We start from the raw sequence: 17,504 nt of genomic DNA, 5'->3' as shown, positions 1-17,504 counted from the left end.
GACCTCAGGAGATCCACCCGCCTCGGCCTCCCAAAGTGCTGGGATTACAGGCTGAGCCACCACACCCAACCCAAATCTCCAATTTCTAAACTGGTAAGCTCAAGTTGCTATGCCTCAAGGAATTTGAGAGAATATTTAATGTAAGATTCAGGACCCAATAATAAAAATTCTACTCAGGACATCTGATCTTCATTGAAAAGGATTCTAATCCAACTTCAGTCCTCATAGCAAGGAAGTACTATTTCAGAAAGTCCCTAGATTCTCAGATGCATTGGCAACCTCCATACACTGAAGAAGAATTCACAGAAGATTTTAGTCACTTGCTCACTCATCCACTTGAAGTAACAAAAATCAATCACTGCATGTTTACTGTTCTATAATAAAGCAAATGTTAGAAATAAAAGTTAGAAATGTCAAACAAACTAAATTGTTACATAATAAACTAATCAAGATGAAACTTTTATTCAGGACATGGATATTTCCAAAATGAAAACAAGAGAAGAGACTTGACTGAAAATGTTTATAAATACGAATATTAAGACAGAACCAAAGCTATTTATGACCATTATTTTTAAAAGCTTGTTTAAGTATCATGCACTTGTCTGTGTGACATTTTGTAAAGAGGAGAAAAATTAAGGAGAAAGGAATTGTAGAACACTAACAGGAAGAAGACAGATACTGAGGAATGGCTCATAGTATAAATGAGATTATCAGAGACTTTCTACAGTGGAATTTGAAATGCGGGGAGCACATTTGGTGTATGGTTGTAGAGGACTTACACTAAGAGCATTCTTCTGCTACCTCTGCCAGCAGATGAGTGGCTCCTGAGAATGCATACCAAATTCCCCAGCTGTTCACATGCATATAAGCAGCTGCTGCTGCTGCTGCCTAACACTTATGGCAGTCTGTCAGCACCTCTAATCTCTGCCATAGCAGACAAGCCACTCACCTAAGGCCTCTACTGTACTTCCAAAGAAAGAATCTCTCAAGTAGAGACTGAGCTGAACTAGACTGCCAGCTGTGAGTCTCAGAGCTCCTGGCTGCCTGTTGCTGAGTCTATCAGCTGCTGAGCCTTTCTCACCAAAAAAAAAAAAAAAAAAAAATGAGTTTAACAAAAAAAAACCCTGCACAGAAATTTTCTGAAATTAAGATAACATTCAATGGAAAACAGAGTTTAATCTACAGAAACACACTTCACAGATGTTTTAGGAACAGAACCTAGAGAAAATGAAAATCAAAATTTAATAAAAGAATTTGTCAGGAACTTCACGGTAAGGACTCCATGTATTTTTTGGCAACTATGAAACGCTAAGAAGGCTTTTAAAATATTAAAAAGCCATTTAAAGACTTCAAATTAAGAGAAGATTCCTCAATATACTTCTTCAGATTTCTGTACTGAGTCATCCCCTTGAGTGTTTAGAAGTCTTTTCTTCCTCCTTAAGCAAACACTTACATAGTGTTATCATGGCTTTGTAATCTTAGTTTTAAAGACAGGCAAACGTACTAGCTAAATATGCCAAACTAACTTATTAAGAGCATTCCAAACAACATTTTGGATCCAATTCTTTTTAAATGCACTTACATCTTTCTTATATTAGAATCAAGCGTATTTGTCAATTACTTAATGTTTATTATTAATAACTAAAATGATTTGTTGTTAGTATATTAGGAATAGCTTTTTAAAAGTACCTTGATCTTTGTGTTTCTAAGATTTGTCCTAGTCCATTTATGGATCTGAAATAAATAATAGATGAGGAAGACAAAGTTTAAAAGTAAAAATTAACTTTTTAAAAAAGTATACAAAGTACATTATTTCTAAAACAGGAAATAAGCATACACAAATACATCTGGAACCAAAAAAAAATTAAAAACAGAAAAACAAAACTTGCTTTAAAATATAATTATGATTTTCCTTCAAACCATAAATCACATATATTCCACTCACACATCAATAAAACATATATACAAAACTTCACACAACTGTTAGATTAAGGGCTACTTTGTGATTAATAAAAAGATGCTTCACTTTAGAAAAAGTCATTCATAAGTAGTCAGTTATCCTAATGTTCTTAAAAATGAGTAGATACTCAAAATTTTTACGGTGGTCACTTTTTTCCTCAGGCATACATAGTAGAAATGGCTATATACACACTAAAAATAAAAACCTGGTTGTAAATGGCTTTGCCCCCAGCCTGTCCTTAGTATTCACAGTAATTCTAAGTCACACATCCCAGGTTCCTTTATAGAATAACCTCTTCAGTTCCCTAACTAGGTTCTCTACCTGTTATGCCTGTTCTCCCTCTTTTGATACTATAGAATATGGCTTTGTATGGCACCAAAAAGTACCTGTTAAAATCTTTTCAACATACTGTATATCTCATCTATTTATCTTTTCCATCGTCTATCATCAATCATCAATTCTCTATCATGAATTCAATTGTCTTTAGGGTTACTTACCCAAGATTCTTGCTACTTGTTCAAGTTTGTTCTCATGAGTAAGGCTTCCCACATATAATGATTCTGAGGCAAGTCTCTCCACTACTTTACAAAATTCTTAATCTTCTTTTTTGAATATACTCTATAGTCTGATGGCTATTCCCTCTCAAACATGTTTACCTTTGTTTAACTCCCCAAATATGATTCTGAGTCAGTCACAAGTCTGATATAAAGGGAGGGTAAAAGCCAAAAGGGTGTGTAATTTATCAAATTGCTTCTTCCAGATTCATTTCTAGTACTGTTAACAAGCTGGGTAATAGTCAATATTGTCAGTGTCAGAGATTTAGCTTAGGTCTCTATAAGGATATAAAAGCCACGTAATAATTATCATTCCTTTTATGCCAAAAACGTTTGCTAAATAGATTGTGTTCTTCTTAGCAATCACAATGGTGCACAAGATTTTTGAAGAGAAACAAGATTAGAAGACCAGTGTCAAAAAATGTAAAAGCAATCTTCATTCATCACTTTTACCTTTTCAAAATCAGCCATCTTTTTCTTTTTTCCCTTTTTTACTATACCTTGAACTTACTATGTAAGCTAAGAAAAAAATTACATAATAATAGCTAACAGAGCACTTACTATGTGTCAGCACTGTGCAAAGTTTACCAACATTGTCTCATGTAATACTCAAAACAAACTTATGATAGGCATTATGTCTTTTACAGAGGAGGCTTTCAAAGGGTAAATAAGCTCCCTAAGACAATGAGAAACAGACCAAGGATTAGAACTCAAGCAGATTCCAAGGTCCGTGTGATCTTCAACACGATGCAACAATACCTACCCTTCACATGGAGACATTATATTTTGTTTATAGTAAAGTTTAAGGACTTTACTATTAAAATAAGATGAAATATGTGGAAAAAATATGAATTTCTTTCTTCCACAATCATTAATCATTGCAAATAATCTAATGAGCCTTACCTTTATTGATTCAATTTATAATATGTACTATATGAACTGAGATGACAGATTCAAAATCTGATGTCAGTAGAACTTACAAATACTAAGAATAGTAATTTTGAGCCATCACACTCAAAGCATTGTACACATTAAAGATAACCAATAATAATAGCTACCAAATGTCTCTCTGTATAGGGCTTTTGTTAGTTCAGGTCTTACAAAATAATTCAAAACAAAGTGCCTGAACTATAACCTCATTTGAAAAATCTATCTTTGTTTTCAAAAGGAATGGGAGTCTCCAGAACAGTCAGCAAAATGACTGTTAGAACATATTTGAGCATCATTCATATTTTCCTGATTGTCCTATGCTGATCTGCCTTGGCTACGGACAAAGAAGATATTAAAGCAAGCTGGGGCCAGGCGCGGTGGCTCACGCCTGTAATCCCAGCACTTTGGGAGGCCGAGACGGGCAGATTACGAGGTCAGGAAATCGAGACCATCCTGGCTAACATGGTGAAACCCCGTCTCTACTAAAATACAAAAAAAACGAGCCAGGCGTGGTGGCGGGCGCCTGTGGTCCCAGCTACTCGGGAGGCTGAGGCAGGAGAATGGCGTAAACCCGGAAGGCGGAGCTTGCAGTGAGCTGAGATCGTGCCACTGCACTCCAGCCTGGGCGACAGAGCGAGACTCCGTCTCAAAAAAAAAAAAAAAAAACCAAGCTGGAAGACAAGGCATGGTTGACAGTTAAGGAAGATGAAGTCAGTGAGAGTTCAGGGAAAAGTGAGACCACTTGAGTCAGGGAAGACTTCACATAGGCGTGGGGGAGAGACAGAATAGGCTCTATAGAATAAATTATTTAAAAAAAAAAAAAAGAAAGAATTCAGAGATTGGCAGAGTGAGAATACATTATGAGTAAAGATAGGAACTGGCAGGATGCATCCATGGGAAAGTGAATTAACTATCCTGGGTAAAGTTAGGGAAGACTGACATTAGGAAAGAGTCAAAGAGAAGACAGGAGAAGGATGGAGTGAGAAGACCCTGAATATCAGTCTATTAACTGTAAACTATATTCTGCAAGCACTGGGGACTAATTTTATGCATTACTATTTATATAACAATTAGCCATCAACAACATATGTGATTCCCTAATGGTTCTTGAAGCAGGTCAACCTTGTACCTTAAGTTTCTACAGGGCAATAATCAGAGTAAAAAATATTCTGTGTATACAATATGGATCTGTAGGCACTTAACACACTTATCATTTTGTACCTAATTGTCATTCTTAATTTCTTTACATCTTCTTCTGGAACCAAGTCTGTTTTATTGATGAGAATGATATCTGCCAAAGCAACTTGCCTAAAATAGCAAACAAAAAGAAATATTAAGAAATTTAAAATAATATACACACATGCAGATTAATACATCAAAAGAGAAATGTTAACAAATTAAAAATAAATAAGAACACCTCATGTAGATCAATATATCAGTTAAGAATTATATAGTGCTCTATAGGAGTGATTCAGTTTACTCCTAATCCGCTGATTTTTCAATGGGAATGAATTGCATTCATTACTATACAAGTTCAGATTTCACATTACCCATTCGCAAAGTATTTACTAAGTTCTCTTACTTGCTACTCTTGTGCTAGAAAGATAAGTCTCAAAAAGTTTACAATCAAAAGGATGATTTTAAACTCATAATTTTCTTTGTGAAGAAAAGCATAAAATTCAGATATCCAATATGGTGAAAATAAGAAGAGTTTACATACTAAAATACTGTAATATTTACCAAAATTTTCAAAGACATAGAATAAGTTCACTTAATACTAAAAACTGTATTAAACAGATTTTTTGAAACCTATACTTCAGAGCTGGGCACGGCAGACCATACCTATAGTCCCGGCTACTTAGGAGGCTCAGGAAGGAGGATCCCTTAAGCCCAGGAGTTCAAGTCCAACCTGGGCAACATAGCAAGACTCCATTTCTTAAAAAAAATAAGCTATACTTCACAAGATCTATCAGGATATTGCAAAAATTTCTTCTTTATCACTATAAATATACTGTATATTATCTCTGTAAAGAATCCAGTCGACTGAATGCTAGATAACAAAGTAGATGATAATAATCAGAAGCTCTATTTTCTCTTAACAGGATAGTAAAACTGGAAATTCTTTCAATTTTCCTTAATTTTTCAGGGTCTTATGCTTTATCTCAAAGAATACAACTAAATTCTCAAAACTAAATTAACTTTAGTTCACTGAAAAAGCAGGTTTCAATAGTATGTACATCACAAATCTAATTTTGCTATTTTCTATTTGGCTTATTTATATTTTCTATAATAACCATATTTTCATAAGGAAAAAAGTTACAAAAATACTTAAGTTAGGCCGGGTGCAGGGGATTCATGCCTGTAATCTCAGCACTTTGGGAGGTGGAGGTGGGTGGATCACCTGAGGTCAGGAGTTCAAGACCAGCCTGGCCAACATGGTGAAACCTCATCTCTACCAAAAAAAAAAAGAAAAAGAAAAAAAAAAAAAATACAAAAATTAGCTGGGCATGGTGGCAGGTGCCTGTAATCCCAGCTACTTGGGAGGCTGAGGCAAGAGAATCGCTTGAACCTGGGAGGCAGAGGTTGCAGTGAGCCAAGATCTGCTGTACTTCAGCCTGGGTGACAGAGTGAGATTCTGTCTCAAAAATAATAATTATTATTATATATAATTTTTTAAATTATATATATATTATTATATATAATTATATATATATAAATCTTCAATCCCAAAGAAATTGTATAATAAAAATATATTTTTAAATGTTAATATTTCCCGAGTTCCTCAAAATTACAGAACTCCTGTGTTCAGCATTCACTTTATGCTACGACAAAAATGATTTTAAGTAAAAGTTTAGTTATCAGATCATTATAAATAGATAGCAATAATTCAACTATGGGAAAAAAGAAAATAAATTTTCCTTGACTATGTTTTAAAATTTCTTAGTTTGTTTTTGGTTTTCATCCTAGTGATTTTTCTCTTTACAATTAGCCAGTGATCAATATATACTTTAAATATTAATACCTAGTGGCTTCATTGATAAGGCCATCGTGTTTCTCTTCTGTTAAATGCTAAACAAAAAAAAGTTTGAATAAAGTTACTACAATACAATAAAAAATCTAATGTCAACACAAAGGATTTTACTTTATAGACATCTTCTTGCATCTAATAAAAATTCAACATGTTCTGTTACTGGGTACACAAATTCAAAACTAACTTTTCTAGCTGAAAGCATTTGTCTTCCCCATTTGCAATTTTTTTTCTACAAGTGAACCTGTAGGGTTTTATAGGCGGAAGAAGAGGGTTTAGGATTTCATACTCCTGACTTTTTCTTTTACTTAAAAGGAAAACCCCTTTGATTCACATAATGTCATAAAAACACAGAAGATTACAGTTCAGATTTTAGGTATTTTCCTTCTTACAAAACTGTTCTTGTTCTAAATATTCATTATTACTTATTTAAAAAAAAAAAAAGGATAACCACTGAAATACAGTTTCTTAGAATCTAATATACTTCCCTTCTCCCCAGCCCACAATCGTGTATCACGTGAACTCAGTACCAGGCCTTTCAAACACCCTAGAAACAAATAAGTGGTGGGAGGGCTGATTCAGCTCTGATTCTAGCCTAAAAGCAGTTTATCCTTTAGAAACCCATACTTGCTAATCTGGCCTCTCAGTGCAACTAGTTATTTTACTGACCTCTCCAGAGTCAGGCTAACTCCAAAAAATATTTTGACACGGACTTAGAGCCCATGTGGTAGTTTTCATCTCTCTGGAGGCAAGGTTTTTTGTGTTTCTTTTTTTTCCCCCATCATAATCCTGTTTACATCCCTAAAGTCATCAACGTCACAAGCTTCTTCTCTGGGAAATTACATTTTTACCCTCATTACCTCAAACCTCAATAGAGGTTCCCTGTCACAATAAAAAGCTGGCTACTGAAGTTTAGAGGCAACTAGATTATAGTAATACTCTATATTTGAAGCCAACTTTACAAATTAATTAAATCCTTGAATTTAACTTTATAAATTATATATATTTCTCATTTAGCTTTCATAACAATTATGAGAGAAGGATATTTTCATTTATAAAGGAAGAAACTAAATCTAACACCCTCATCATCACAGGATACTATATTTTATATACAATCACATGGACTATATTTTTTTAATTGAACACACACCCATCAAGTAAAATGAACATAATTTTAAAGTCTTTGTGAAAACTTTCATGTCACATAAAATCAGTCTGTGTACAATGCTACACAAAAGTTAATAATCATATATCAGAGCCAAGCCCGTTTCATAATTCATGGGGAGATGATCATTAGGAGTATCTGAATAGTTTGGAACCTAAGAGCAAGCAGGTAATAATTTTATTTAACAAGCTTGATTAGGTCTATAGAAGAAACATCTTTTCCTTCTAAAAGTTTAGCAAATTCTATTTTGAGGAAAACAAAACTGAAATAAAATCATGGCAATGATGCTTCAGGCAAAATCTTGTTCAACTGCAGACCCACTCTGCAATTACGGAAGTCACAGAACTTGGCAAGTATTGTATCAAAAATCATTCCATGCCAAAAGACCAAGTTTAATATTTTTTTCATAATTCATCTTGGCCTGAGGCTACAACAAGTCCTATTGTTATATACTCTGCCTCCAGATAGTAAGGCTGTTAACAGACCTTGGAATGGTGCCTGGCACACAGACTCAACAAATATTTGTTGAATGAATTATAGTTAACACCTCCTGTTGTGGGGATACACAAAAGATGTTACATGAAAAATGCCATCTAACATGCAGCAACAAATCTCTAACCATTTAACAGTAAATCTACTTAACAGATATATTTTTGGCAAGGCATCAGCCTCTGAATGATCCTATAGTACTGAAAGTCTTTTTAAACTGAAATATTTTTCAAGATATTATATTATTGACCTTATGGAAGTTTTTTTAACATATGAAATTGGGGCTATTTGGCTATGAATTTGTGGGGCATAAAAATGATATGACAAAAGAATTACAGATTCGTTTTTGCATTTCCATGCCTAAATGTAACTAATAAAATGGTAGTTTCACATGGTAATGTACAATGTTTTAAATGCATTTACCTCTCCAAAATATTAGAATTCTTCACTCAAAGCTAACAGTGGTAGACTAACGTTTTACTGCCTCCAGGCAGTCAGGAAGTATCAAATACAAAAATAAACGAAAATCACCCCAAATGAAAGCCTGCCAATATTTACAACTCTATTAAAATTCTATACAACTATACAGAATCATATACAACTATAGCAGAAGGGATAAATGTTCTCTTCTACACACACAGGAAAACTATACAAACATTTAAAAAAATAAGTGCATACTAACATTTATTTTCTTTAGACATCAGCCCTGCATTTCCCTCATGTGACTTCCTACCTTCCCAAGTCAAACTCTGCAAAAAAGTATAAAACCAATGTCTTCTATTCAAAAGAACATTCTCCAATAATACATTATATACCATGTGGTCATTAAGTCAGATGACTTTCATTTATAAAATAAAGCAAAATGGAAATTTTGGCATTCTGTTCTACTTGTATAAGTAAATGCAGAAAAAATTTTTGCAAAATCTTTTAAAAATATTTTATATTACATAGATGTCCAAATTCTTCCTTATCTCTGTTTAAGAACTATAGCTTTTGCTTATATATCAAAAAAGACAAAAATAATTTTGGTACTAATTAATCCAACATATTCAAAAGGCTAAGGTTCAAAACCCCAATTTAACTTACCACAAGAAACACAGGAAATTAAAGGGGAGTGGTGTGACATGTTGGTCAAAGAGTACTAAGTTTGTTATGCAGGATGCATAAGTCATGGAGAGCTAATTACAGCATGATGACAGTAGTTAATTCTATTGTATACTTGAAATCTGCTAAGAGATAGATCTTAATTGTTCTTACCACCCCCTCCCCCGAAAAAAACAATGTGAAGTGATGGATATGTTAACTAGTTCGATTGTTTTATAATGTAATTCACACATTGTATACCTTAAATATATATAATTTTTACTTGTCAATTATACCTCAATAAAGCTGGGGGGGGTTAGGGAGAGAAACAAAGGAACTCTCTGAAATAACACCACTGTAGACATAACTTCATGAAGGGCTACAGAGTGTCCTTTTCTGCAGAAATAAAGAAAGAAGCTGGACCGAAAAAAGAGAAAGAAAGAAAAGAAAAAACTTATCTTAAAATTCACTGGCTATGAAAGAACACTACTGTTGACCAGAGTGGAAATAAATCTAGTGTCAAAGATGTCTGGTGTCATTTTTAAAACGCAGCAGCCGGAAGGAACTATTTCTTTCAAATGGATTGGTTACAGACCTAACACTATTTTAGTTTTTAAAAAATTATTGCATAATGTCAGTCTGTTTATTGTTCTGGCCTTTTCCAAGCCAACTGTTTTCTGACTGAATTGTTTCAACAGATTGTGCAATATAACAGAGGAACCAAGAAGAAACCTCTCACTTGACCTTTTCTGGGTAACTTCATTCATTGCTTCTATTGCATTAAATGCTGTCACATTTGTAGAACTGAAAAGAACAATGTCAGTAGCCTGGGTGTCAAGTCCTGAGAATAGAGAGCTGTCATTTTAAGTTGTCCAATTCTTTGCCTATGATTAAAAAATGAATATTTCAGATCAATGGGTGACAATCCCATTAGAGTGATACCCCATGATATCAATTACCACTTCAGTTTCAATTTGGCTGGCCAGCCACAGGGTACCATTTCTCAGCTTTACTTGTGATGGGCTGGCTCTGTGAAGCATGACATTCTTAAATTGCTGCCCATTATCCAAGTGTCATTACTTGTACTGCCTCAGAATTCTCTGAATCACAAGCAGCTACTGAGGTCAAGCTTTGCAACCAGAGGAATTGGACAAGTTGGAAAATTCTTTACATCAAGGCAAAGTTATTTATCTGGCATCCGACTTAGAAAATCTAAAGTTTCCATTATCCTGACAGTGTGTCAGTTTTGTGTAGGTATATTGATTTAATAATTTAAGAGGTTTTATCAAGGTGGCAGGAGGTTAAACGTTTACTGTGTTTGCATTATTCAGAATGTTGCTTTGTTTTTTTGGCCTCTATCATGCTGATAATAGATTCTATTTAACTCTTTTCCATACTCAACTATACACACAAAATTATTCCTATAATCATAAAATACATAAACAGTTTGACTTTCAGCATGGCATTCTAAGTCTATAAAAAAATGTCTTAGCAGTTATCTGTCACATAGGTATATCATATTTTGTAATAAATTTATGGAAGAGATAGATTCAAACATGTCTATAATAAACACTCAAACTGAATAATTTGGGGGTTTTTGCTACCTCCATAAGCATTTTGCAAGAAATATGATTTCCAACAGTCATTGGAATTTTTCTGAGTGAAACTGTAATACTGTATTTGGGATCATTCTTTGATTCTTACATTATATTCATAAATTCATAAATTGAGATTTTAAACTCTAAAAAAGTTGTCTTCCAAGCTTTTCAAATTAGGGCACTCTATCAATGAGGGAGAGAAGGCCCAGTGAAGAGGTATTGGTAACTATTTGACAAACCTGACATATCCCCTGAGAGCATAATTTCAGCAAAGATTTGGGGAAAGAAAGCAAACTTAAACATTAACAAGTTCAGGCCAGGCGCAGTGGCTCACGCCTGTAATCCCAGCACTTTGGGAGGCTGAGGCAGGTGGATCACTTGAGGTCAGGAGTTCATGACCAGGCTGGTCAACATGGTAAAATCCCGTCTGTACTAAAAATACAAAATTAGCTGGATGTGATGACGTGCACCTGTAAACCCAGTTACTCAGGAGGCTGAAACAAGGGAATCGCTTGAACCTGGCAGGTGGAAGTTGCAGTGAGCCAAGATTGTGCCACTGCGCTCCAGCCTGGGCAACAGAGTGAGACTCTGTATCAAAAAAAAAAAAAAAATTAACACATTCAGATACATTATGAGGTTGGATACAAAACAGACACAAATTTTTAAACACTGAATTTAAACTTCTAAGAAATTACTGCTTTGGGCCCTATCCATATGCTCAGATTGGGACCAAATCAGTGGGTGGGATAATTTCATTCTCTTCTGCCTTAAGTGGTATTTCACTCAGGGAGTTGAGAAATATCATTTTACTGTATGTAACAACATACTTTTAAAGATCTTACTAAATGCATTTTATAAATTAAACTTCATTTAAATGCATTTAAGGACCTTAGAAGTTAACAAAAACATTCATAGCAGGATATCTTTTACACTTGATCTTAGCCAAAAGACCAAGAAGCGATGCAAGATGCCTTTTAATGGACAGAGTCTTCTTACTAGTCCTACGTATATATCCTAATTTTCTTCAATATGTAGTTTTTAAATTTTAAGTTCCAGGGTACATGTTCAGGATATGCAGGTTTGTTACATACGTAAACGTGTGCCATGGTGGTTCGCTGCACCTATTAACCCATCACCTAGGTCTTCAATCTTTTTAAAAAACTCATTTCCTGTGTGTGTTTAATAGCAATTTAACAAGAAAAATAAGATCTCAGATGCTTTATCAATCTCAGTCTCTTCTATGGAACAGAAAAACTTATCAATATTGGGGTTGAATCCTTGTGAAGAGTTATATATACTAAACTCTATCCTAACCCCATATGCTTATTACAAATTATAATTCCAAATTTTATCACCAAATCAAACTCAGATTAATAGACAAGAAATATTTAACACAAACTAGTAATTAAAACACAAATTTCACCTATTGTTCAGGGTATATTTTTGAAGAAGGTTTTTGTTACAGAAAATTTCAGATACAAACATAAAGAAAATTAAACAATCAACCCCCATATTCCTAGCTCTCAATAATGAGCCACTCATAACAATCTTTCAACTTACTTTTAACCCATATTTTGAATCCACAATAGTTATGATACCTACAAAGGAAAAAACATTTTAATCACTTTTAAAAAACAGTGTTTATTAATATTTGTGCAACCATACTTGAGAATGAAAATTAAAACTAACCTATTTCAGTTCACAAATGCTACTCAATAAAACAATGTACTGTTTTTCTCTTGCCAGTGCTGCCATTTAATTAAATTCCAGTAATAAGTCAATGCATTTCAAATATGTACTGAGTGGCTAGAATTATTTTAAGGCACTAGAGAAGATATCAAACACATAAAAATTTTAAATTAAATAAATATGAAAATAAGATTTCCTTGGCACTGAGAAAGCTTACAATCCAAAATATAAGTCAAATTTCATAACATGGTCAAATGTGATAAGTACTTAAGACAGGTTATTTCTAGTTTATTTTCACTAATCAAAATCAAGATTTTCTTAACATTTAAATTATTGCCTACATAATGAGACATCTTAGGATATCATTCCTAACATCTCTCACCAAATCCAAATCCAACTCATAAAAATGTTTTACATAACATATGTCTAAGTTTCCAGACTACCGATTCATTTAGCAATCTCTGAATACATGCTGATAACAACAGAATGAGTTTAATTATGCCTAAGGAATTCAACCAGTTACACGCCATATATATTACAGCTCAATGATGGGGCCCATTTAATAATTCTTAAATTTCTTAATGGTTCTTAGTTTTGAAAAAGTAAGAAAAAGACTGGTTTTTAAAAACATGAAAAAGGGAAAGAGAAAGGGAGAAAACATAGTTGCTTAACTAAGAAAGCTTCTATTTTAAATGAAGGCATATCATTTATAAGTTTATAAAGTAGACTGCCCAAAAGTGTTAAGGTAAATAAAGTAAGGGAGGAGTATTTAATTCTTATCTTCAAGAGAAAATAAGAGCAAAAATATGATCTTCATATTGCCTGGCAGATTAAAATAAAAGACTCTAACATTATAGTAAGTACAGAAATCAAACAACAGAGGATACAGAAAATCCTTTTTTTTTTTTTTTAAAGAAAACCTTAGCAGAAGCACTAAATTGGGAGTTGAGTGACATCCAGTTCCACCACTGCCTGGGGTTTTTTAATCTATATGAACAAAGACTTCATCATTAAACTAAAGTGTGAAAAGAACAACAATGCAAGGAATTAAAGTTATAATATGAATGAACAACAATAAGCTTAACCATAAAGATTTTTCTTAAAAACAAAGAGGCAGGGTGTGTTGGCTCACGCCTGTAATCCCAGCACTTTGGGAGGCCGAGGCTGGCGGATCACCTGAGGTCAGGAGTTCAAGACCAGTCAGGCGAACATGGTGAAACCCCGTCTCTACTAAAAATCCAAAAATTAGCCAGGCACAATGGTGCGCCAGCTACTCGGGAGACTGAGGCAGGAGAATTGCTTGAATCCGGGAGGCAGAGGTTGCAGCGAGCTGAGATCATGCCACTGCACTCCAGTCTGGGAAACAAAGCAAGACTCTATCTCAAAAAAAAACAAGAAAAAAGAAAATTGTTTTTTAACTTACCATCAAGATAAATATCACTCCCTAATTCAGCATCAACCCAAAACATAGAAGCCACTGCACCTGAAAATATATAATATTCATCAAATAAAAATATTTCTTAACACTGAGAAACATGATTCTATCCATGTTTTAATTTGCCCTGATGAAATTAACAGGTAAACACATATATCTTCTTATGGAAATTATAGTGATAGAAACTTTAACTATTTCTAGCAAAAGGGAATTATAGCGCTAGAACCTTTTACTATTTATACCCATTCCATTTCTATCCCTCTTGTTCTTTCCTTTAAAAAAGACTAACTTTTACCACATATAAATAAAACATCATTCTTCTACCGATGCCATAATAATAACAGATATTATCAAACAATTTGAGCAGTATGGCTTTGTGCACATCAGACTTATTTTTATTTTCTCATCTCTTTAATATGATAATCATTCAGATCATAAACAGTGAATTATCACTCTAAAGGAAAAGGAAAACAAAATATAGATAATTCCAAAATCACTTGTCCAAAAAAAATTTACTTGTAATCTGTGTAGAACTAGAAGTAAAATTATATACTCTATGGCATTACTAATTATTTCTCATACTATTTATTTAGTACTGTATAAAAACCTGGGTCTGAGGAAAAACTATTCCTAAATAATAAATTAAAACTTGTTTTTGACAGAAACTGGTTCAGTACCAAACCACATACCCTGATTAGTATGCCATAACACAAGAAAAAGAAAACTGACAGCAAGGAAAGTATTTGATTTTTCAAAGCATCATAGGCCCAGTTAGTGACAGGGCTGTCTAAAAGAATGAGTGTAGGAGAAAAACAAGGATAACCAAACTCATTCCAATGTCTAAAGCTGTCCACCTACTCTGACAAGATGTGGTCCCTCAAGCATCACTCTGTGTCAACAATGAAATACCTGTCAGCTGTTTACAGTGATTACTCATGCAAGATATAGCAAGGGCCACAAGATCTAATGGTTTCCTGATACCTATTGATTTTTTTCCCAAAAACTTAATAGTTTTCCAATTTGACTCAAATAGGATTTGTGAGTAACAGGGGCTGAATCAATGTCCGTTCTTTTCAAGGAAATTACTTTACCATGACAATTATTTAACTGAGAACTGCAGAGTGTCAGTCTCCGAAACGGGAAACAACTGAATTGCCAATAAGAATTTTGTTCACTTTCTTGACTAAAACATGATTTTAATTAATGAGGGGGAAGAATTAAATCTACTATATCACTACTCCAAACAATAAGTCATTTAAAAAAGCATTATTTTTTTTCACTCAGTAAAATATCTAACACACATAAATCATTTTGTAATTCTAAAAAATTCATTGATTTTTATTCTAATAAATAGTTCATAAATCCTACTGTTAATATTTGCCTCTTAAGTTGAAGTGTAAGAGTGTATTAATGCTTTATTGTAAAACTGGTATTTATCTTTGATATAATACTTGCCAGACTATACAAGAAAGATCTACTTAAAATTTGGATGTAGGTATTTAGGAGCAGGAGTAAAGATGAATGAACGAAATTGATCAATGGCTCTCAAACCAGGGTGCTTTTCTCCCCAGGGAATATTTCGCAATGTCTGAAGATGTTTTTGGTTGTCTTAACTAGGGGAATACTACTGGCATCTAGTGGGTAGAAGCCAGGGATATTGTTAAATATCCTACTCTGCACAGGGCAACCTTCTCACAACAAATAATTATCCAATCCAAAGTTATTTGTGCTGACGTTGAGAAAACCTGAACTAGATTTTAGAATCTCCCTTCTTCAAAATCTAATAAAACAAAAAATAAAAATAAAAAATAAAACAAAAAGGCCAACATTTTATTAGCAGCAACCAAATATAAAAGGGCCTGCCAAAAATTTTGAAGCCTGATAGTCAAAATAAGAAACAAAGTTATGTGTGATTGATGGTCATTCCCAACTCTACCCCGACCTCCAATAAGAGGTTGTAGGGAAATAGTTTACAAAATCCTAAACACTTACCAGAAATACATTCCAAAATGGCAAAAAGTAGAGCCAAGGAATGAATAAGCAATACAGGGAAAAGTCAACAAAAAAATGTCCAGAGTAAGTTTTAACCATCTCCATGCTTTGGGAAGGAGAAGGTCAGGTCACATTCTAGGGCTCAGAGCAAACAGAAATGAGAGGTCTGAGGCCGAATGAGGTCCCCACACAAGGCATAGGAATTTTATCCATAAGCAGTTGGGTAGACCCAAGAGGGAAATACTCGGTACATCAAGAGAGCAGAGCCTAAAAGCCACATTGCCCCATCTGGCTCTCTCAATCACCACTTTTCCCTTCTCTTTCCCTCCACTCCAACAATATATAGCTTTCAAAGTAGGGTTCAGGAGAAAAGTAAACTTGGGTAAGGAGAGTGGAGTATTACAAATATTTCCCATCAGCACCACATATAAGTTCTCCCATATCAAGAAGAAACATGTATGCATATGTATTACAGCCTGACAAAAAGAAACACACACATACAGGGAATAAAAGGCAAGAAAGAACAAAAAATGAAGAAATGAATAGGGCACACAAGGGGCAAAGAACCCACTCTGGAAGGATACATAACCCAAAAAAAACTAAAGAAAACTCTCAGCAACTTCATCATAATAAAGAACTTAAAAACAATACAACCCTATAAAAACAAGCTCAAAAGCAAGAAGAAGCAGAATAAGATGAAAATGCGTTTGTAGTGCTAAAGAAACTTAAAGCCTATATAACACAATGACTTAAGCAATTAATTTATTTAAAATATCAAAAACAGAACAGACACTGGAGAAAACAGAATTATTGACAAAAAGAGAGACTTCAGATGATCACAGTAAATGCAAAGGTAAAAGACAAATCAAAGCAATTAGAATACATACAGAGAACAAAAGAAATTTCAGTATTAAAAAACTGGTGTCATGAAGTAGAGGATCCAATAATTTGACCAAAAAAAAGTATTCATGGTAATAAACAAGGAAAATGTTCTTAGAAGAACTAAGGGCAATAGGAAAAAATGATTATAAGTGACACTTAGATATATCTTGTTTATATTACTGAATTTCAAAAATAAAGAAAAAACTCTCAGGCATTTTAGATTTAAAACAACAACAACAACAAAAAAAAAACAAGCGCCTTCAAGGAGGGAGGGGGAAAAATCAGACTTTTCTACAGTAACACTAGATGTCCCAAAATAATAAAACAGTGACCACAAAGTTCTAATGAAAGTGTTCCCAAACAAAATTACCTCCTGCCAAGTTATTTTTCAGGAATGAAAGCAATAGGCAGACATTCTTAAGCATTAAAGAAAACAGCAAGCATTGAAACTCAGAGACTCACAAATTCTTCCTAATAAAAGGAGAAAACATTGGACAAAGAAATCTAGCTAATCAAACACTAGGAGATTATGGAACAACGTTTACAAAGTTGAGGGGGAAAAAAGTGTGACTGATAAATTTTATACCCAGCCAAGTAATCCTTCAAATAATATAAAAACAAAAGACAAATATTTTCAATCAATGAAGTGTGTAAGAACCCAAAGAATGCTGTACCTATAACTTGAAAAGATTGCCTGAC

At 33.8% G+C, this 17,504-nt stretch overlaps 1 protein-coding gene across 5 annotated transcripts in view; it reads right to left on the bottom strand.

The window, feature by feature from the left end:
• LOC105532058 (COBW domain-containing protein 3) overlaps positions 1 to 17,504 on the bottom strand; it is a 66,441-nt gene that overhangs the window by 23,823 nt on the left and 25,114 nt on the right. For 3 of the 5 annotated variants that reach the window (XM_011970135.1, XM_011970132.1, XM_011970133.1), the window contains 5 exons: positions 13,920 to 13,979; positions 12,368 to 12,405; positions 6,467 to 6,513; positions 4,666 to 4,752; positions 1,690 to 1,734 (listed from right to left, as the gene is read on the bottom strand). In XM_011970135.1, coding sequence (XP_011825525.1) covers positions 1,690 to 1,734; positions 4,666 to 4,752; positions 6,467 to 6,513; positions 12,368 to 12,405; positions 13,920 to 13,979 — 277 coding nt within the window. The remainder of the gene's footprint in view (positions 1 to 1,689; positions 1,735 to 4,665; positions 4,753 to 6,466; positions 6,514 to 12,367; positions 12,406 to 13,919; positions 13,980 to 17,504) is intronic. The other 2 variants (XM_011970136.1, XM_011970134.1) reach the window with 2 other exon arrangements.

This window comes from Mandrillus leucophaeus, unplaced genomic scaffold (assembly GCF_000951045.1).
Source record: "Mandrillus leucophaeus isolate KB7577 unplaced genomic scaffold, Mleu.le_1.0 Scaffold93, whole genome shotgun sequence".
NCBI lineage: Eukaryota > Metazoa > Chordata > Mammalia > Primates > Cercopithecidae > Mandrillus > Mandrillus leucophaeus.
This window is presented reverse-complemented; position numbering and strand designations above follow the sequence as displayed.